This window comes from Crocodylus siamensis, chromosome 9 (genome assembly GCF_052110815.1).
Source record: "Crocodylus siamensis isolate JL-2025a chromosome 9, ASM5211081v1, whole genome shotgun sequence".
In the NCBI taxonomy this organism is placed as follows: domain Eukaryota; kingdom Metazoa; phylum Chordata; order Crocodylia; family Crocodylidae; genus Crocodylus; species Crocodylus siamensis.
In genome coordinates, this window is record NC_143403.1 from 23308386 (window position 1) to 23330021 (window position 21636).

Below are 21636 nucleotides of genomic sequence, written 5' to 3' on the forward strand. Positions count from 1 at the left end.
AAGATTTTATGGAAGACAGAATTCAGCTCAACTTTGCACCTTTTTAGGTTCCCTGTTGTCTGTGCAAAGCCTGGGAAAAAGAGAAGTGTCTAAGATAGCCCTGGAAAAAATGTTACTTCCTAAAAAGCAAGTTACACACCTGACTCATGGCTGGAGAGATTAATCTATCTGCCTAGGATATATTGCTATAATACCTCTTCTAAAGGCCTAAACTACAAGAGTCCTTTTTTAGAGGAGAAACACTTAGGGGAAAATCCTATTTCACTTTATGCACCCAAATGGCCCCCACCCAGCCACATAACTGTCACTTTTGGCACTCATGCACAATTTACAATCTTATTCCACATTCAGTATAGATGTGCAAGAGCTGATACCACTACCACACATGCTCAATAGGCTGTGCTCTGGCCAGGCAAGTGTGGGGCATTGTATGCACATACTCAGGCAAGCATAGTCCCAGGTGTGCAAACTGAAATAGGATTCTGCCCATAGTTCATATTTTCAATACATTTTTGCAACAAATAGATTGAAAACTTATCAAAAACATTTTCAATGGCTCTTTATTTAATTTTTATTCCCAGGACAAAAAATCTAGCCTAGAATTAGATGTGAAATGTGAAATATGAGGTGTGGTAATTTATTCATGGTGGAACAGAAGTGCGAGTGGGTTGACATCTGAACTCATAATGGAAAGCAATTTTAACAATGGAAAGAAAGATTGGTACTTCTCTATAGTATGTGGCAATATTGAACCAGATTGGCTGTTTGTTTGCATAAGAACACTTACTTCAGTCATATCACCAGCAGGAAGAAGTTCCATATCTGCTTTCAGACTGCACGCATTGATTACATAACTGTACCTGAAGAATGAAAGGTTAGTGGTTTTAAATCCTCAAAATCAGAACAAAATCTCATGGATTTTGAATGACTGTTTGATCTATATGAATTAGTAACCGTGGCTATCATTCACTCTTTCAGATCCAGCTCTCTCCCTCATGGTTTCTTTGCATATATGGTGTGGCTGTATTAGGCTGTCAGCCCTGTGACCAAGTTGCTTCTGAAATTCTTATAATGAAATTCTATATGGGTAGATATACGGTGCTGCTCTTGGCAGCTTCCAGTGGAGAGTGAGAAAGTCATATCTACAGAGGGTCTAAAAACTGCAGAGAAAACTTCATAGGTATTTAAGGGAATTTAGTATTTCCTATATTTTTCCACATTTCATTGGGTTGGATTCTTTTAGTATAGTTAATTTCTTCCAACTTGGGACTTCAAAAGCCTCATCCCATGTAAGATGGCCTTTTGTGTGACATGTGCAGCCTATATAAATATAGAAGCGTGTACACCCCCAAATCACTGTGGAGAGGGGAATAAGCCACTTGTATTACTCTTCTTGCAGGGCTATTGTCATGTGCACAGCTACACATTACTGTGGATGGACTAGTACCCAAGCTAGATCATTTAAACCTAGCTTGGATATATCTGTACTGCTTTGCAGACTGCAGTGTAGATATGCAATATATCAATTAGTAGTGTCAGAACTCAGTAACTGCTGCTTTTGATTTCTGGGGATGTTCCTGTTATCTACCTTATGAAAATTGTAACACACTCATTGTCTTTTAATATTAGAAACACATACTACTGCATCTGGAATCTGAACACATGCTACATAATAATAGGATTAAAATAATAATCGAACAATCATCACAATGTGTGTACAGTACAGGTCCTGAGGAAAGAAAGTACCTAATAATAAGGTCAGTCATAGAAAAAAACCAAAAACAAGAAACAAAAAAAAAAAATAACCAGCCACCATTTGCAGCCTGATATAAAGTTAGTATCACTTTTAAATAATCCAATTGCCTTCAAAGATATAAAAATAATTAAAATAACCAACTAATTAGATTACTCAATTTGCTGTGTTGGACATACATGTATAGAGAGGGACCTGGAAGCTTTAATTTTAAAGGAAGTTGATGCTGGGATCCTCACACAGGTGCTGTTTTCTGTTTTGTGATTGATCTTGTTGCACTCTTTCTGGTAGCAACTTTTGGTTGGCTGTGGAGGTAATGTTTTGGGAAATAATGTTTGGCATTGATGACTGCAGCAGATTACTGAGTTCTACTGAATGTAGATTGAATCTAGCACTTTCAGTGCCCTTATAGTTTGCCACACGTATGTGTAAATACCATTTTTTACTGGTGCATCTATCTTCTAAGAGAAATGGAGCTCACTGGAAAGAAAAAGGAACATACAGTAAAAACACACATGTACACTATATTTTAATGTTTACCTCTGTTCATTATATTCTGTTCCAAATAATATATTTTGTCTAACGCTTCCGTGAAATATCCATGCTTGCTGTGACACATAAGCTAATGTTCCATCAACACCTACTGTCCCATTATTCAAGTGCAACTGAAACAGATTTTGAAAAAGCAATATTATAACATAACTTAAATAAACTAGGGGCATTTTATCTGAGTTTAATCTTGCAGTATATAAAGTAGGTATTTAGTTTGTGGCTTAAGAAGAACCTGCAGTTCTGTTGGGTATTTACCTAAACAATTCCTCTAGGATGCCCTATTTATTGCCCTATTTTCAGGAATGGCTGAGAAGTAGAGGCTATAAAAGTAGCACAAAAAGCTTAAGCATCAATTACTATAAAACTAGCTAGAGATATAGTTGAGCGCCCTGTGCAGTGGTGGTGTACTGGGCAGTGATGAGGCCACTGGCAGTGGAGGCAGTGTTGTGTCAGCAGCTATAGTAACCATTTTTTGTGCCCCTCCTTAAGTCAGCACAGGGGCCTGGTGCCTCACTTGTCTCCTCTTTAACTTACTCTCCTGGAACTAGCTTTAGTTTCTACCTATGTTGTTTCCCACTCCTCTGTGTAGAATCCCTCTCCTGTAGAAGGTAGGCTGGAGCTGACGAATAGAACATTTCAGAAGCTTTCCAAGAGACTGACTTTCCATCAAAAATGTCAATGTATTGAAATCAAGATGTCCCATGGGAGTATGTCAATTTTGAAAAAATGTCACTGGAAACTAGGCAGAAGTTTCTCTAACAGAAACCTATTTGGTTTTCTGCCCCATTTTGGCAGCCCATCATATGTACTGTTAGAAACTTACCATCCCAGATGTCCAATAGGGCTGTGTGAAATTTCAGCAGCTGTTTTTTTTCAGAAGTGTTTCAGGCCATTTCTGCACCCAAAACACCAAATCTGAATCAAAATGGAAGGCTCAGAAACACCTCTGAAATGAAATGAGGTATCCAAAACATTTCGGAAATGTTTTGGAAATGTTTCAGAAAATTTCAGTGTTTCAGAGCTGTTCTTCCAGGGAAACAGCTGTACACTGCTGCCCTGCCACGCAACCTGGCTCCCTTCCCTGAGGTCCCTTCCAATCCCAGTGCTCTGGAGGAGGGATGGAAAAACTGCAGACAAGGCAGCATTGTTTGAACCGCCCTGCTTTCTGCCTTGGGGTCAGTTACTGAGCTGTGTGTTCCAGTTTTGCCTGTCAGCAGCTAGGGGTGCAGGGCCCCAGAACCCAGACTCCCCTGCACCTATATTCTTGACAGCTGGTAGGCTTCATGGCCACAGCAGGGCCTAGGAGGCCTGCAGTTTTCACCCGCTGTGTGCCCCCGGACAGACATAGTCAGTTGCATAAGCACCCATGTCAGGAGTTTTGCCTGTCGACAGCCAGAGGTGCAGGGCCCTAGAGCCCAGAAGCCTCTGCACCGGTTTCCTTGAAAGCTGGCAGGCTTCATGGCTTCAGCAAGGGCTAGCATGCTTGCAGCTTTCACCCTGCTGCACCTTAACTCACACACAGTGTCACCCATGTCATGAGTTTTGCTTGTTTGCAGCTTGAGGTGCAGTTTCTCCAAAACCCCTGCACCTATCTCCTTGAAACTTGGCAGGCTTTGTGGCCTCAGCAGGGACTAGCATGCCTGCAGTTTTGACCCTGCTGTGGCTTAACACATACATGTGACATGAGTTTTGCTTTCAAGATTTAAGGTGCAGTTTCCCTGAAACCCCTGCACCTATCTCATTGAAACTTGCAAGCTTCATGCCCTCAGAAGGAGCTACCATTTCTGTAGATTTCATCCAAATTAAGCTAGAAATGACAAATGTATAGGCTGTTTCAAGCTTCCCCATTATAGCCTATGAGCGAAACATTGAAACAGCATTGAAACAGTGAAACTGTTTTGATGAAATGAAACAGAACGGTGGTTTCAAATCGAAATTAAATTCAAAACGAAACACTGTTCCATTGAAATGTCAAAATGCTAGTTGAAATGGAATGGTGCCATTTTGCACAGTGCTATATACAGGACATTTCCATTTGCTCCACACACTTCTGTTTCCAGCAGACACAGTGCAGGGTCAGACTGCGAAGGCCTGTGGTAAGAGTAAATGCTTCTGAGAACCACAGCCACCTCCTGATCTTTCTGGTGGCAGCAGCATTTATCTTCAGCCTGTGACTGCCACTGGGTGAAACTGCCCTGCATGCTTCTGTTTTCATGAGATATGTTGGAGTTGAACTGTGAAAAGCTGCAGAAGAAGCAATGTGCCTGCCTGCATCTTTCTATTTTTCAAGATAGCTAACAGAACAGCATAACAAAACAAGCACTGTCAAACATTCAACAAGGTATATATTTCTAATATAAATGGAAAATAAAAGTCACTATAGAAGTTAGTCCAAAGTGATTCACATACCTGTCCTAGAATGGCTGATAATACTGAGCTCTTTCCACTTCCAATATTTCCACAAATACCCAAAACTTTTCCCTACAGAAGAGACATATTTTGAAGATACTTGAACTGTATTTGTAAAATAAGAACCCACGTCACATTGTCTACCATTCTGTGATCATGGAACAAGTAGTTTATACAGCCTGTTATACAGTGGCAATGAGCATGGCGTGCACAGGGGTGCACCCCCTAAGAGCACTGGTGCATCCCCTGATAAGCCACACTCGCTGCTTTGGTGATGGGCAGGGTGGCAGCTGGGAGCACCGGTGTTCCCCCTGCAAGTGCTGAGTGATCACTGCAGCTGCTCCCAAAAGTGGCCACAGCCACTCCCGGAAGTGGCTGCAGTGATTGGCCACAGTGATCGGCCACAGGGGAACTGCCTCTGGGCAGTGTGATCTGCTGCAGAGGGACCACTCCCTCGGCATCGAGATCTGCCACGGGGGACCCAACCCCCTGGGCAGTGAGACTGATTGTGCAGGGGGGCATGTGCCCCCTGCGACTAAAGTGGCACCAGTTGCCCATAATGTTATACGCTCTAATTCTTAAGAACACTCCTATTCTGGAAAAGGCACATAAACACTTAATTGTAAACTTGTACTTATGTGCTTTCCCATACCATGGCCATAATACTTATCTGAAACCCAAGAAAGTAGAGATAGTGTTAGAAGCAGTTTGGTAAAATCTGTACAAAATATTGCCACTTGTAATAATACAGTAATGTGAATCTTTTTTAAAGCATGTTTTTATTGTTTAGGGTTCTGTAGCCTAGGATTTTAATTAATGTAAGGAATTTAAAAAATAAATCTCTATTTTGGTGACTGGCATAAACAGCCAAGCTTGAATGTGCAGTTTATTTGCTAAAATTAGTCTCATTACTTAAGAGTGAGAGTTGCATTCCATTAACCATGTTCTGTGTTTGTGTACATAGCCTACATTAGGGTCTTGTTCCATCCTTGGGTTTCCTGTGCACTATGACATAATAACAGTAAAAATTATTACGGGTGACCCTCACCATTTGCAGGGGATATATTCCCATGATCCCTGTGAATGGTAAAATCCGTGAATAGGGCACTGCATTCATAAACACAGTCTGCCTACATGAATGCAGTGCCCCTGGGTGGCTTGGGTAGAGAGGCACGGCTCCAGCAGTGACAGCAGGAGCGCGGCGGTGACAGTGGGAGCACGGCAGTGACGGCAGGAGCCTGGTGGTGGGAGCCCAGCAGCAGCAAGTGCGGAGCTCCTGAAGAGCTCCGCTAAGTGTTTAAAGTGTATTTAAAATGCGGGTTCAGTATTCGAGAATATTTGAAACCGTGAATGCTGAACCCATGAATACTGAAGGTTTCCTGTATTATTTCTTAATAGTCCAACAAGTGCTTTACAGGTGCAGGAAAAGTGAGAGGAAAATTTAAACTTTTGTTTTAATCCATAGAGCAGTATAAGGCAGAGGTGGCAGAAGAAGCAGGACATCCAAATAGTTGCATGGTAGATTGTTAAATAATCTTTTGGACAATTATTTTAATACATACATACCTTTTTCACTGTAAAGCTTATGTTACGCAAAACACAAACTTTGCTATCCACTTTTCCTTCCTCCATTGTCTGGGATGTCACCGTGTGAGAAAATTCAGGCTCTGTTTCTGGTTGGCATTTATAAGCATTCTTTCTGTTCATAGTCTTTTTATTCTTTTCATTTTTCCTGTGTCCATTCTGATGTTCCCAATATAGTGTGGCATTATCCATTACTACAGCATTTTCTGAATCTTCCAGTTGCTTTACATAAATGGGAGGGATTTCAGCTTTAAGAATTTTCTAAAATATGAGAGAGACAGTTTAAGAATGCTGCTTATTAGTTAAAATATGAAGAAGAATGAAAAACATATGACTGCTTTGATAAATTCAGCAAGAGCTGACTTGGTGAAATGGGGAGATTCTGGGCATACAAATTAGTATGGCAGCAAAATCTGTTCAGGAAAGGCCTTTTCCTGCAGTAGGAAAAAAATATTGCAGCAGAAAAACTGCAAAAAGATTGTTCTTAGGAGATTTTCACTTTTAATATATGAGAGTTGGTGTAGTTTGATGAAACCTTTGACCATTTGAATTCAGATCCATTTGTGACTGCTTTATCTTAACAGAAAAATTCAGTGACTAGTTCTAATACAAAGGGCACCATTATGCAAAGACCTGGACACAGGCCACATCCAGATGAACACAGACACTTGGGACAAGTAGCAGTGGCACACCCTGTGATGGCGGGGCTCCAATACACCCACTCCACCATCCAGCAGGGGCTGAAAAACCCCCAGACTGAACTTCCTTCACTCCCTTTCCTCCCTCCCATTCTGAAAACAGCGATAGGCTGAGAGGCAGCACAGACAGAAATTACAGAAGACGCTGTGTTTGGAAAGGTCTTCTGACCTCTCATTCAATAAGTGTTCAGATTTTTGCCAAATCAGCCATTTTAAGTGGTCTGCAGACATACACTTGTTTGGCCATGACTATAGACCATTTTCTATGGCCAGATCAGGCAAAAACTGTTACTTCTGTCTAAGCCCCTAGGGTGCATCTACACATGAGATTAATGTGACTCAATAAACTCTGGCACAGTTTGTGCCAGAGTAAACTGCTCCAAGGAGCAGCATCTACACATGTGGATGGGACAGCAGCAATTTGCGCTGGGACAGAGCAGGCCCCTGGCTGGCTGGGCTGACTGGGTGCAGTTTACACTCTGTCTACTTGTGCATTTCAGCACAGTAAAGTACTCCACTGTAAGATAGTACTATCAGGGACTAGTTAATTAGCCTACAGTGCCCTAATACCGGTACGTGTAAACTCTGATACTTTACTGTAGAGCTAATTCATCTACTCTGCAGTTAAGTTCATGTATAGATGTACCCTCAGTATCTTAATTCAGAAAACAGTTCTAATTGGCCTATCAATAGGGCCAGGCATTTCTTTAACAGTCATCTTAGAGGAAAGAAAGTAGAACTTATTCAGTCAGTTGTCCCATAAGAAGGCATGGAAAACAAGAAAATAGAAGAGTTGTTAGAAGGTAAGTTATATACAATCATGACAGCAAAATATAGAAGTTGTGCATGTTTTTAAAAAATAATCTAAAATAATTCTCCTATCAACTTAGTGAACCAATGTGTGTATATACATTAAATGCATAATTTATTTGCATATTTGAACACACAGCAGCTAGACAGGCAGACAAGCCTATGTTGGTTCACTTAACAGTTGGACTAACAATTACTTATAAATTAATTCCCATTTTTAAAAACTCTTGTAAAACTCCCTAATTCTGAATGCATGACAACAGGAAAGCTGATTATTTTGGTCTCTCTTATTTTCTCTTGCCTCTTTAAATTTTTGTATACAGTACTTGGAACATTATCCTAGTCCAGGATACTTGGGCATGCTTAAGTGCTATGATGATGATAATAAAAAAGGGGAAGGATCATGGCAGCTTCCAATTTATTGGATAATTATTTTATAGAACTATTTTTAAGTAATATATTTTAGTTTTTACATTTTGAAATAAGATATGAAGTCACATAGGAATTCTTTAACTAGATCCTTTAAGAGCTAGATACTGTAGTTATTGCTATTACAAAAGCTTTATCCATTGTCCAGCCAAATCTTTTTATTGGGTCAGGCACCAAAAACTCTTAACAAGGAGTAAAGTTATAGTTCAGATCTATTTTCAGTAGAACATTTCTTAAATATATTCAAACAATATTTTACTTTCAGTCTTTTCAGGGAAACTTTAGCTTCTGCTGCTGCTTTCACTGAGTATGGCAAGATTGCAATTGAAAACTTCATTACATTAAATATAGCAATTACACTAAAAGCCTGCAAAGGAAAAAGGGAGAGAGGGATTTTATGATTTTAGCACTGACTATTATTTTCTATAAACATTTACAATGTATTTTGTGTTATAATTTAAGGAATAGGAAAAAAGAAAGATAACAGTAAGTTCTTTGTGTGATTCCTATTTGAATAAATAAAACCTATACAACTAATGCCCCATGCAACTACTTTCCATTTTCATGTACCCTTTGAATATTTTAAATTAGCATTGGTGCCATAACTGAGATTTCTTGGATATCACTTTGTGAGAATTGTGGCTAATAGCTCCTTGATTTTATGTCATTGATTTCAGTGAAGTTAGATACAGGGAGAATTTGGTCCAGTAACTGTAACTATTCAAACCTTTCTGGCCAACCAGCTCTCGATCCATTTTACTATACTAATATTGAAGCCTACTTTTTTTCTTTGTCCCTCAAACTGCCTGTGAGATACCGTACAGAGGCTTTACTGAAATTCAACTAAATCACGTACATTGCTTTGTCTTCCTTAGTATTCATCGTCACTCCTTTAAAAAAATTAAAGGTTTATGCTTCGCAAACCTATGCTGGCAAGTGTCTAACCTCCTGTTAAATCTAAGAAAAACACTATTCCATGCCTAACAAATAACCTAGTATTTTATCCTAAAACAGAAGTTAGACTTAATGGGTGCCTGTAGATGTGTGGGACACCGGCTCCAACACACTGTAATTACAGTGCATCAGAGGAGACTCAATTAACTGAGTCTGCTGGAGCATGCTAATTAGCACACTCCAACAGTCTCAGTGTCCTATGTATTCAGCACCCCCATGCTTCAAAATGGTGTCAAGAACACTTTAACTAAAGCTCATTGAATGAGCTTTAAAGCACCCCCACCGCCATTTTGAAGTGCGGGACAGTGAATACACAAGACACTGCGAGTCCTTTAGGAGCCAAGAGCTGCTCTAATTAAAGTGCCGTCTCCCACACCTACCTCACTTTCTTTCAGTTATCCTTCATTCTTCTGTTATGTAGTTGCATGCAGAGTAAAAAGATGATAACCTTTTTGCTTGCTTCTTATTTACTTCCCTAACTAATCTGGAGTGGATGTGATCTGCTGTAAGCACACCATTAATGTAATATTTTCCCAAGTAACAGTCAGTATGGGAAAGAGCTTTAGGCCAAGATTTTCAATAGAATTTATGGACTGTTAAACGTTTTTCAGAAAATAGGATTTTTAGCAACTTTTGAAGTTTGGGTCCCTTTAGAGTATTTCATGCTGGGTACCCTAAAATCAGAAATAATTTTTAAAAGCTTGGTCATGAAATTAATATGGATGAAACTGTAAAGCAATTAAATAGGTTTTGATAAAATTATTCTAAAACAAGATTACCATGGCTTTACAGTCTCAGAAAGTATCTGGGTGTTATGCAAGTCCTATAGGCAAAAGCAAGGAATCAGTCACATTACTGCAGGCCCTGCAAGAACTGACTGAAGCAGGTTTTCACCCAGATGTGCTATCTTTTCAGTGTTACATGGAATCTTTTCCTCTGGTTTTCTTTTGTTTAAGTTTTTGTTGTAGCCTTACTTTCATATCATAGTTAGCATTTTTGCCCTTAAATTCTCTGCATGTCCAGAAAGTTTTGAATGAAAATTTCTTCTTTGTTTGCATGTTTACTCTGTCTGGCATTATTTTCCTTTAGCTGCTGCTTTCTAAATGGATACATTCATGCTGTTCAGGAAACAGAATTTTGCTTTGATCTAATTTTGGTCCCATTTGGAAGTAGTGGATGGTGAATGATCCCAAAGGTCTAGTCTTTTCTGTTAAAGAAAGCCTCTAAAAGACCATGTATCTTCATTTAGCAGGTGCACCAATTAGTAATCACATTAATTTATCAACAACACCTTTGCCATGCAGTTTTTAATGGCAGCCACAGTTGTTTATTAGCTATGTACATGCTGCACCAAAAAGTAATTAAGCTATGTTCTTTTGAGAGCTACCCTTCATTAAAAATCCCAGGGAGAAAAAAAATTAATAGGAATGAAACCTATTACAAAAAAGTTATAGTGCTACAGGGAAACAAGGGGAAAACACAACTGATGTTTAGAAAAATAGGTAAAAGGAGAAAGTCATACAACTGATGCAGTTAGTTCCTGCTTTAAAAGGGTATGTAAAATAAATGTCATGACAACAGCCACGGTAGATACAATAGGTGTCAGAGCAAGGTTTACACTCTGTACATATCCTCCTTTTTCCAATATTTTCCTTTCCATTTTTCTGATACCTGTGAAAGATACAATATTGTAGTATAAACAATGTGATAATAAACAAATTTCACAGTTTGCAAGAGAAGGCCATTCTGTATAGTAAAGGCCTTGCATTAATCTTGTGTTTGGTAGTCACATATATCAGTAAGAATTGCCTGCATAAATCAAAGGTATATCTTTAAGTTATCTAGTTTCTGGTTACAGTTTCAATATGATTTTAAAATTAAACACTGTTTTTGCATCTAATTTCCTTTAAATTTAACATTTAGCGAAAATGAGAGTAAGCAAAATCCAGTTGTTTGTGGTGTGTGTGCTTGCATGTGTATGCATATATTGGTTGTTAAAAAAATAAGTGATAGATAATTAAATAACTAGACTTCTAAAAAATTGCACTTATGATCAGTTAAACATATACTAATTTTAGACAGCTCTTCTCCTCTCCTTTCATTACCATATTTATCTTGTATTTTGATACAAACATTATATTTACATACTCTACAGCTCAGAAGGGAACCTGAAGAGGGTAGAATTTCAGCTACCATGGCTTGTGATAAACTGGATGATAGGTTTGCTTGTATGGTTTCAAAACCTCTTTTTGATTTGAATAGAGGTTTGTGTGAAAATAATGACCCAAAGCAAAATCAGAGGAGAAAAAAACATGAAGTAAGTTGTACTGGAACTGACGAAAGCACATCAGTTACCCTTTTACACCAGTAGCTTTGGTGCTCTTTGCTGGCCTGGACACCCCAGGGCACGACACTTTAAAGTGAGCTAAATATTTTTGCACTGCTTTAATTGTGACAGTGTTTGCATGTGTCAGCGGCATATTGCGCATTAATTCCAGCTGCTGTAGGAAATTTGTTGGCGTAATGCGCCTGAAATGACTTGGGGCCCAGCAAACTAAAACTCCTTTGAGGATTTAATCAGCCCTTAATTGAAGCAGTGTTTTTTAAAACCCACCGCTTCAATTTAGGGCCCCTATTTCGTCTACACACGCCCAACAACTTTCGCTCCATACAGGTCTCTTGTTGTTTACCTTTTGCAGCCTCCTTTGGCCTTTCCTAATGCTTTTAGTTCTTGCTCTCTCTCTGCTTCCTGTATGATGGGGGAACAGCTGGGTCATCTATTCCCATGTGCTTGAAACCGATGGAGAGTTGCTTCTTTGATATTCATAGTAACACCTTCTTGGGGACAGGAGCAGCCTGGTACTTTTGTTCCCTTTTCACTAAATTTATTTGCCCCAGTGTTTCATTTGTATTCCACTTTATCTTATTCAGTGCAGGATTTTCAGGCCCTCAGATCCATAGCAGGAAGCCTGGAAATCATAATTCAGGGATCTCTGGGATGTTAGGATCTTTACTGCAGCTCTAGAATCACAGACTTGGAGCTTTTGAGAGCCAAGGCTTTCAGGGCTGCCAGGATTCTGGCTTTGTGGTAGGAAGCTGGAAACTGTGAGAACCCTGATCCAAGTAGGGTTTTTTTCAGAACTTCCAAACTTGTAGCATTATGGCTCTGTGGCAGAAAACTTAAAAACGATCTAGGGCCTGTTCACATGGCACAACTGCCCTGGAGCCACAGCTCCTAGAAGCTTGGTCACCCAAGCTGACTACAAGGAAGGCCAGCACAATATTCATTGAAACAAAAAGATAAATTAGCATTTTCCAGTGAAAACCTGTTTTGTTAGAAAATTTATGACCAGTTCTAATCTTTATCTCCATCCATTGGCTGGAACTCTCCTTTAAGAGGAGCACCTTGGTCTATTGTTGTCCCGGTAAGGCCTTTCTGGAGGACATGCATGGCGGCACTAGCAATCAGGGACTGAGTAAATATACAAGGTGCTAGGATGTCCTATCCACAACCTCACTGCTATTGTTACCCATGCTAGCTAGGTTATGGTCCCATGCGTAAGCCAGCACATGCACAATCACATTTGGCTTTTATAACAGTCAAATGTAGCAAATGATTAGATAACCTATATTTAAGGAGTTAAATTTCCCAAAGTGTCTAAATGAGTTGGAATCCTAAGTCTAACTAAGTCTCAATGGTGCTTCTGTTGTAGGGACAGCTTTTAAAAGATTTCTGGGAACCTAAAGATGCAGATGGGGAGCTACTGGATTTTTCAAAAGCGTTAGGTATTTAAGAACCTTTGTAAATTGCACTTTGAGTAATATTTCACTGTTTACTATACTCTGTTCAGTAGAGAAACAGAGCAGATGGTTTCTGAAGAGCCTTCCGAAAGACTGATAAATGGTTTTGAAGATTATAACAGAGCAATTTAAGTTTCTGTATCTCACTGATACTTAAGAGAAAATCATGCTTACAATTTTGTATACTACTTTAAAATACCAACTTTCAATTACCTTTAATACTCATTGCAAAAGATGTTTCCCAAGCATACATTTTAATCATTTTAATGCAAGTTAAAATTTCATTTGTTGTTCTCAAACGCTTATCAGTTACTGAAATAGCAGCTCGTCTGAACATGGCTGTAAGCATAGCTGTGAGCATCTGAAATCAAGATATAAAAAGGTTATTAAAACATCTCATAAAAATGGGAATGTAAGCAAAGCTGCCTAAGTGTGTGAGCATAGCAAAATACCTGTGCTTGGCAGTATCACTAGGGGCTGTTTGCCATATATTTTTCCCTCACTAGTTGGTATTTATACCTTTCAGAATCTTCCCTCCATGTGCTTTCAAACACCTTTTTAAATATTTATGCTTTCATTTTCTATTAACACTTACTACAATATTGCACTGTACATTAAGGGCCTCATTCAAGCTTCCCTTTATATACCCAGTAATATATATATTGTATTGCTTTCTCACTCTTTTTCTGGTATTCATTCTCCCTGTGAGATCTGGGTCACTTACCCTCCATTCAGGATCTTGTGAAAAACCAAAACCAAAGATCTATATATTCTCATCTTACACCTTTGCAAATCCAATATTTAGCATAAGCATTGATTGATTTAAAATAATTAGGAAGTTAATTACTTTACCTGCAGAGGTATAAATATAATATAAACAAATGTTCCAATCAGTGCAGTTGGACCAAGAATAAGACAAGAGTATACGGTGCAAACAGTTATTAGTATGGGCACTGTAATTGGCAGAGGACAAAAAACAGCTGCTTCAAATATACGATGGCCATCAGTAGATAATATATTGATAACCTACAAAAGTATAAAGAGATATATGCGTAACTGTAATGATATATATAATACTCCCTTTATAATATTTATTATTTATATATATTTATAACAAGTGTTTTAAGGTGTCAAAGTGTTTTTTAAAACAAGTGGGCATGTCCCTAAACGAGTAGGGACACACGCAGTGACAGGCTTCGATGACCCCAAGATAGATCTTTCAGGGTCCACTGCCCCTATGTTATTTATTAGGATACCAAGGGTGCATACATGCATTACATTTAGCTAGGTCAATTTAAATGCCTATTCATGCAGGTATTCACAGGGTTTTAACTGGCCAAAAAATGGCATGCCTGCTTTAAGTTACTTCACCTTACCTGATCCTAGGAAGGAGTTAATCCAATCTAGTGAATGTCTGCACTCCTCTCAGGGACCCACAGAGCACCCCCCTCCCTACCCTTAGGCCTTCTGGTCCCTCCAGAGACCTGCCAAACCCTCCTGAAGACCAGCCAGCTTGCCCAATCTTGCCTGCCCTGAGTTAAATTACTTTAGGCTCCCTGCACTACTCCTGGCAGCAGTGAATAGCTGCACTTTCTACTCCCTGTCTAGGTTTACAGTAAGTCACCTAAACCTAGACTGAGTCTAATAAACATGTTTGTACCCCAGGTAGATTCAGTGAATATACGTTTTTCTTAGCACTTCACTAAAACAGCTTGCACATTTATAACTAGCAGAAATTATAGAATACCATTATGAAAACTTACCTCACCAAAAGAGATATGTGCCAAAGATTTAAATGCCAATAGATATTCAAATGCAACTGTAGACAGAGCAACTTTTAATCGTATGGCTGTACGGTAGTTGATGGCCCATGCCAATGCCCAAAGTATTACTTTGAAAAATTCAGCAAGAAAAAGTGCTATGCAAAGTCCAATTCCTGTAACAATATCTTTGGACTTGCTTTCGCTGTGCTGTAGGATCTTATGAATGATCACAGTCTGCAAAGTAATATCAGAGAGATTTTTTTAAAATATCATTATGAAAATGTCTATAAATATAGTAACCTTTCAAAGAATTCATTTAAATTTAATTTAATTTAATTTAATTTTACTATTAGAATGTCTTTAAATTGCAGTCTTAGAGCAAATATATGTCAGCTTTCAGTTTTGGTTTGTGGTCACAAATTATAAGATTAGATGCTTGAATTATTGAATCAGTACCATTTATATCCTGGTAACGCTCACTGAAATGAGGTCAGGTTGCTAGTGACCAAGAGTTGCCACCTTTCTTTGATGGAGGTAATTACAAACAAAAACATTAGTTAATAAACAGCAACAAGGGTGATTTCAGCTACCTCCATTTTAAGTGGTTAAATGTCTTATCAGGGTAATGTTTAGGAAGGGATTCCTTAATAATTTGAAACCAATTGCTTTCTAAAATAACTAATTCTAAAGGAAGAGTTTATTCTTATTTTAAAGCCAGATGCACATTGGCAAGGTAGGTACCAAACAGGAGATAGACAGAAGTTAGTCTTGAAAGTCACAAAAAGCAGTCCTAAGTAACCCCGCCACCTGTTAAGTGCCTGTTATTCATTTGGCACCTATATTTTGGGCTGCAAAAATCTCTAGGTACTTCAGTTTATGTTTCAGCACATGCACACTATTGTTAAAACCCAGTTGGTCGCGCGGCAGTGCCGCTAGTCCTTGGGGCCACCTGAGGGGGATGGCCACGGGTAGTCGAAGCGCCCGCCCCCCGAGTGCTGAACAGCTAGGTGGCTAACTCTCACCTAAGCACACCTAATGCATACCGGCAACATTGAACTTAACCCAAAGTGCAGCAACCGATGTTACTTTCACTCAAAAGTATGACTTTTGCTTGCCAGCTAATGGTTAGAGAGAGCACTTGCCCAGGAAGCAGAAGAACAGTTTTTAAGCCCTAGAAAAACCAAGGGGATTCAAAACCACATCTCAGCCCACTTCCCAGCATATGATCACTGTAAGGGCAACAAATTTAAAGCTGATAAAATGAAACATTTATTTATGCAAAACTACATTAACCACTGGAATTGACTGCCACAGATACCAGGGCGACTAGGAATTTATTGGGATTGAAAAAGGTTCAGACATTTATCTGGATAATGAGAATATCTACAGTTACATGACATGGGAGGAAAACACATGCACTACCATAGTACAAATAATACATAATAATTAGAAAGTCTCCTGCTTCAGGGTAAAAGCTGAATACCAGCTGTAGCAGTGAGGAAGAAATGGATTACAAAGTTGTACCTGTTTCATGAATAAAATCTTTAAGACTTCAGTGCCTAAGGCCACATATATATTTCCTCCCTGCTGATCCCTGAACTACTGCAGAGAAACAAGTTCCTCCATCCATTCCTTTTTCTCCCACACCAGACCTAGCAATTAGGCCCCATACGTACCTTAGAGGGGTATTAAGTCTGCACCCCAAGTGCCAGTCTCAGGTTTTCCTGAGACAGATGATACAGTGATGGGGAGGAAGATGCATTCAGAACAAGAGAATGTTGCTATTAGGATCTCTGTGAAGAATTCACTGTTTAACAATAAAATACTTTAGATTTCCATTGATTCATCACATATAGACTATGATGTGTCCTTTTGCTTAAACACGTAGCTGGACTGTTGGGAGCTGAAGCTGATATCCCATGTCCCCAGGAAACCTCTTTAAAAAACTGTAATAAAACATCAGGTTTGACCCATACCTTCCATATCATCAGGTATTACTAATACGCTCCATACATCAAAGTAAGACACGGCTTTATAAAAAATGTAAAGGTTGAAGATTTAAGCTCATTTTGTCCTGAACTGTCTTTGGCCTCCTCGTATTACAGGCAATGAATAGAGAGAATGGCCTTTAAGGCCTGTTCATACTTTAAATTCCATCAGTGACTGAGTAACAAAAAATGGTTTCAGTTTCCCATTCAGTTCACAAGAGGTGGTTAATGGGAGCATACTATGATTATTCTAGCAGTGGAGCAAATCCTGCCCTGGATGCTTTCTTGACAGTGGAACTGGTCATATGCAAAGTAGGGGCAGAGTTCTAGAGGTTGTGCAAGGGTTACATACTCCTGGTTTAGCACACAGCTCAGTAACCACTTCTTGTGTCAGCTATAAGTAGGAAATAGGAGCAGAAGAGGGAGATGGAGAGACAGGTCAAAAGACTCTGTTGCAACCACAGATCCTCTTGTCTAACCCACACAGCAAAAAAGAGTGTCTTGGAACTAGATATAATGCAACTGCCTTCTGCCCTTAGTTACAGAAAGCTAAGTCATTATCAACCAGTTGCAAACTAATTTAGGTGTGTACAAATAAGCATCTGTACCAGTTTAACTAAAAATTATTTTAGTTAAACTAGTACAGTTTGTGAAGACAACGTCTGAGATGCTCTCCTCCAGCTTCCATGGAAAGCACAACTCATGTGTGTCTGTGTTCATGGAATCTGACTAGAAGATGTCTCTTCATTAGTATTCCAGTCTCTGCACATCCAAAAGGAAGGTGACAGGATGGGTGGGTGGGTAACACAAAGCCCTGAAGAGAAAAAGGATTTTTCCTTTTTTAGTATTAAATCATGTTACTTGTTCAGATTCTAAAAACAAAAATGCTGCCTCCTAACTCTTGCAATATACAGTTATAATTATTTGTTCCTCTAACACTTATATTAGTGCCTTTGCTAGAACATGTGTAGAAAATAAAAACAAAACAAAGGTGAACAGATAGTCTTGGAAAACTTTGGCAACATTTACCCAACTATTGTACCATTTTTACTTGTTTAGGTTTCAGTTTTCTTCTGTGTAATACGTCACATTATTGTGACACAATTAAACCTTCACCATAGCAGAGCTCAATATGTTACTGTACACAAAAAAAGTTTTCAGGAACATAAGACAAACGATATGCTTTAGCTTAGTATTAATTTCTAGGCTAGTGTTATTTCGGTCATTAGACTTAAGGCCCCCCTCAGATAATGCCAGCTCTTAGCTGTCACTTTTCTTTGACAAAGGAAAAATAATAGAAAAAATATTTGTTGCAAAAAATTCAGGAGGACCACAACAGATCAGAATGTTTTGGACACTATGGGCACAACCCCACGAACAGGAAAGGGCATTTCCCTGGGGACAACTAGCAGCAACACATATTTGTGCCCCACATATGCACTTTGATGCAAAGCAGATTGCTTCAGGTAGAATAGGGGAGGCTGTGGCCAGTACCAGGGCTAGCCTCAACAGCCTTACCTGGAGTTTTAGGGGCCTCTTGGGGCTGCAGTGGTGGCGATCTGGTTGCATGGAGCCTGGTCGGCAGTCGGAGCATGGGGCTCTGACTGGCCAGGTTCTGGTTTCAAGCAGTACACGCTGCAGCCACATGCACTGCCCGGCTTTTTTCTGGCAGTTTTTTTTCACACTAGGATCTCCCAATGGCAATGCCCCCCCCCCCTTCTACCAATTAGCATCATGGCAAACACACGCATATGTAGTATGTACAGTTTGTGGCACTGCAGACAGGTTTGCAGTGACGCAAAACACACATGCATGCTTGTAAGGATGTGTCCTATGAAATCCTATTTGAAATAGATGGTTTAATTTTGTGAATCATGTAGATATTTGCATACCTAGCAGCGGTAATGTTATGTAGCAATTAGGGGCACCCTTGAAAGGGTCTTACAGCACCCAGATTGAGAATCATTGTTATAGGCTATTTAAATATACTCTGTCAAAGCAGAATATGTAAAGAATAAACTAGTAACAACAAGAAATAATAATACATTTTAAATATGTAACAGACAATATTACAGTATTTAAAAATACGTATTTTAGGGTTTTTGCAGTAGTATGAATAGTACTCACTGGTCCTAAAGAAGCGAAAACAATACAAATAAAATTTACTATTGCATCTACTAGAAGTCGTGTTTTCTGAAATTTGAGAACTACTCTGTCCAAAGAAGCCTTCTCAGGCCCAACTCTTGCAAGCTCTGCTTCCCAAAGGCATCGAAATCTATAAAAACAAAGGGTTAAATAAAACAACATAGCGTTTCTTCCAGTCACAGCAATTTATCAGAAACATGTATAGGAAACTTGCACTTTAAATAGAATTAAGATTCCGTTCCTCACCTTGTCATTCAATACCATAATAGAAGTCTAAAAAGTATTGCATAGAGAATATTTTTAGACCTACAGTTCATGAAGGGAATTCATTATTCAAAATAACTGTTCTAGGAAAAACACCACATTGAAACTTTGATCTAAAGTTTGCACGAACTATTTAACAAAATACACAGAAACCAAAATGGAATGAACTTAAGAAGATATGAGAATTTCAGTAAGTAATTGATTGGTTTGTGAGTATAACTACAGCCAAACTAATGAATACTACCATGTTCTTCTTACATAAGAACTTTAATATGCTATTTCTAATCCATTAATATGCAAAATTTACCATCCTTTCAAAGAATTATGCAGTGCATTTTGGCTTGATCCTACAAGATGTTGTGAGTTCTGTTCCTGATCCAGTAACACACCCAGGCATATATTTAAAATCATAAATACACCTGCATAAACATTCAGGATAAAGGCAAAAATGGTTAGTAGCTCTGTGTGCAACCTGTAAGGATGAAATTACACGTTACACTTAGACCACACTAAATCTGTGGAGCGTTAAGTGGTATTAAAGTTAGAGCAGGCTGTGAACAGTCGCATGTTAAGTCACTATTTCTTGCCTGCTCAGTTCTGACTTGCCACTAGAGGGCTGGTGAGCAGGGACATTGCTAGGAAACAGGTAATCTGGGCAATATCCCTTCTCTGGGTTAAAGGGGGTGGAGGTTGGGAAGGGGGCTGGGAGTAGTACATCCTGAGATGCTTGAGGACTGCAGATTACTCCTTTTATCTCTATGGAGCAGACAGAAATTATCCTAATATAAGGTGGGTAGCACAGTCTAGAGTTAACCCTCTCCTGAAGTGGCATAACTTTAAGATGCTCAGAGGGCACTTAGCACAAGTTAGCAAGCTTTAATGTGTGGATGTTCACATTTTAAATGCCCTCAGTATGGTCTAAATATAAAGTGTAACTTTACCCTAAGGCTCAATTTTGGAACAGTAATTGATTTTGTCTCCCCTGTTTTATTGTTGTGGGGATCTCCAGCCTCTTATATGTGATTAAGGAGAATGAAACAAAACTTTGAAAGAGTGTTTTATTTTCTTTTTTACTCTCCCATTTTCTTTTCCTTCTGTGTATTTTAGGATATGGCTGGCAATTATTTTTCTTCTTTCCTTAACTCATCCTACATCTTTTCTTTTAAATTTGTCTTTCTTAAAGATCCTGTAGTATGTGAAACAGTAGAAACCATGCAAGACATTTTCCAGCTAAGTTCTTCCATTATATATTACATCAGGTACCCTCAGAAGAGCTCAGCATCAAGGTTTCCAGTGAGGACAGCCACATAAGCAGAAATCTTACATAAATAATTTTACTGAAACCGAAATGCTACCTTTTTGCATTTGGATCTGAACTATCGTGATATGATAATGGAGGTAAGGTGTCCACATTTATATTATTCCTGTATCCTTTGATCATTAAAGATGAAAGCCAAGAAAATGTAGCAAATGAGAACAGCCCTGCATTATCTACTGGATTAATGGCAGATCTAGGAATAAAAATAAAGATATTACTACAGTATTCTACAAGTCCATTTTTCAGTTATCTCACTGACCTTACAAATGTTAACTGTAGAAAATTATGTTTTCTGAGCCATATAAAGACCTTTTTGCACTTAGAGGCAGAAACCATTATGCATCCATTAACAGAGTGATAGACAGCATGAATACACTACTTATTAATTAATGATAAGGTAAGGTCACACTGTGAGGGTGAGAACTCAGTCTCTAGCTTCCAGAGCATGCTGTGTGCTCAGCTTCTCAACAGCTTCACTATTTGAAATCAACTGGCATTTGCTGTATTTAACCAGTCCTTCTCATATAATGCTACAGGGCATGCACAGAGCATCAGGGTAGACACTCATGTTACCTTTCAACAATGCTGAAATGTCATATTCTGTCAGATTAGCTCAACTCAGATTATGCCTAAAATTGTCTTGACAATGTAGTGACCCAGTTAACAAACAAAATAAAGCAAGCAAGACAGCCGGCATTTCATAATAGCATAGTTAATGCAATTTCAACTATCCTGCAGTTTTTATTTCTATTTTTTAAAATACAAACAAATGCAACTTGCTTTGCTCCAATGCGCACAGGAATCATTGTTTTTAAACTAAGTTCATATTTTTCATGAAAGTTCCTTTCAGTATCTTGTATGTTTAGGCTGGGTAGCAGATAAGGTGCTGAAGTAAGCATTTTACGGATCCAGAGGTACAAGGTTTCCTGTCACTTGTCGGATCTTTCTTTGTAGTAAAAAGAGAAAAAAATATATGTTAGCTTTAATTGCAACTTTAATTAAACGTTAACATGTAACAAACCATATAACCATTTACAAACCATGACAAAAATCTGGTAATTCAAGATTGGAATGGAAAAGATCTTCATGCCATCCCCATTACTATGGTTGCTCAGTTACGAGACCTATAAAAACACACAAGCAGATGCATAGCTGGGCAGGTCCGTAC

The 21636-nt window shown here is 38.8% G+C and overlaps 1 protein-coding gene across 1 annotated transcript in view; it reads right to left on the bottom strand.

The window, feature by feature from the left end:
• Positions 1-21367, bottom strand: part of LOC149857215 (ATP-binding cassette sub-family C member 12-like) — a 69980-nt gene extending 48613 nt beyond the window's left edge. The window contains exons 1-12 of the mRNA XM_090063277.1: positions 21249-21367; positions 20506-20661; positions 18869-19016; positions 14754-14987; positions 13843-14016; positions 13204-13351; positions 10712-10860; positions 8495-8602; positions 6281-6559; positions 4715-4786; positions 2294-2418; positions 788-860 (exon numbers count right to left, since the gene is read on the bottom strand). Of these exons, the coding sequence (XP_089919403.1) occupies positions 788-860; positions 2294-2418; positions 4715-4786; positions 6281-6559; positions 8495-8602; positions 10712-10860; positions 13204-13351; positions 13843-14016; positions 14754-14987; positions 18869-19016; positions 20506-20661; positions 21249-21367 (1785 nt within the window). The remainder of the gene's footprint in view (positions 1-787; positions 861-2293; positions 2419-4714; positions 4787-6280; positions 6560-8494; positions 8603-10711; positions 10861-13203; positions 13352-13842; positions 14017-14753; positions 14988-18868; positions 19017-20505; positions 20662-21248) is intronic.
• Positions 21368-21636: the final 269 nt, after the last annotated feature.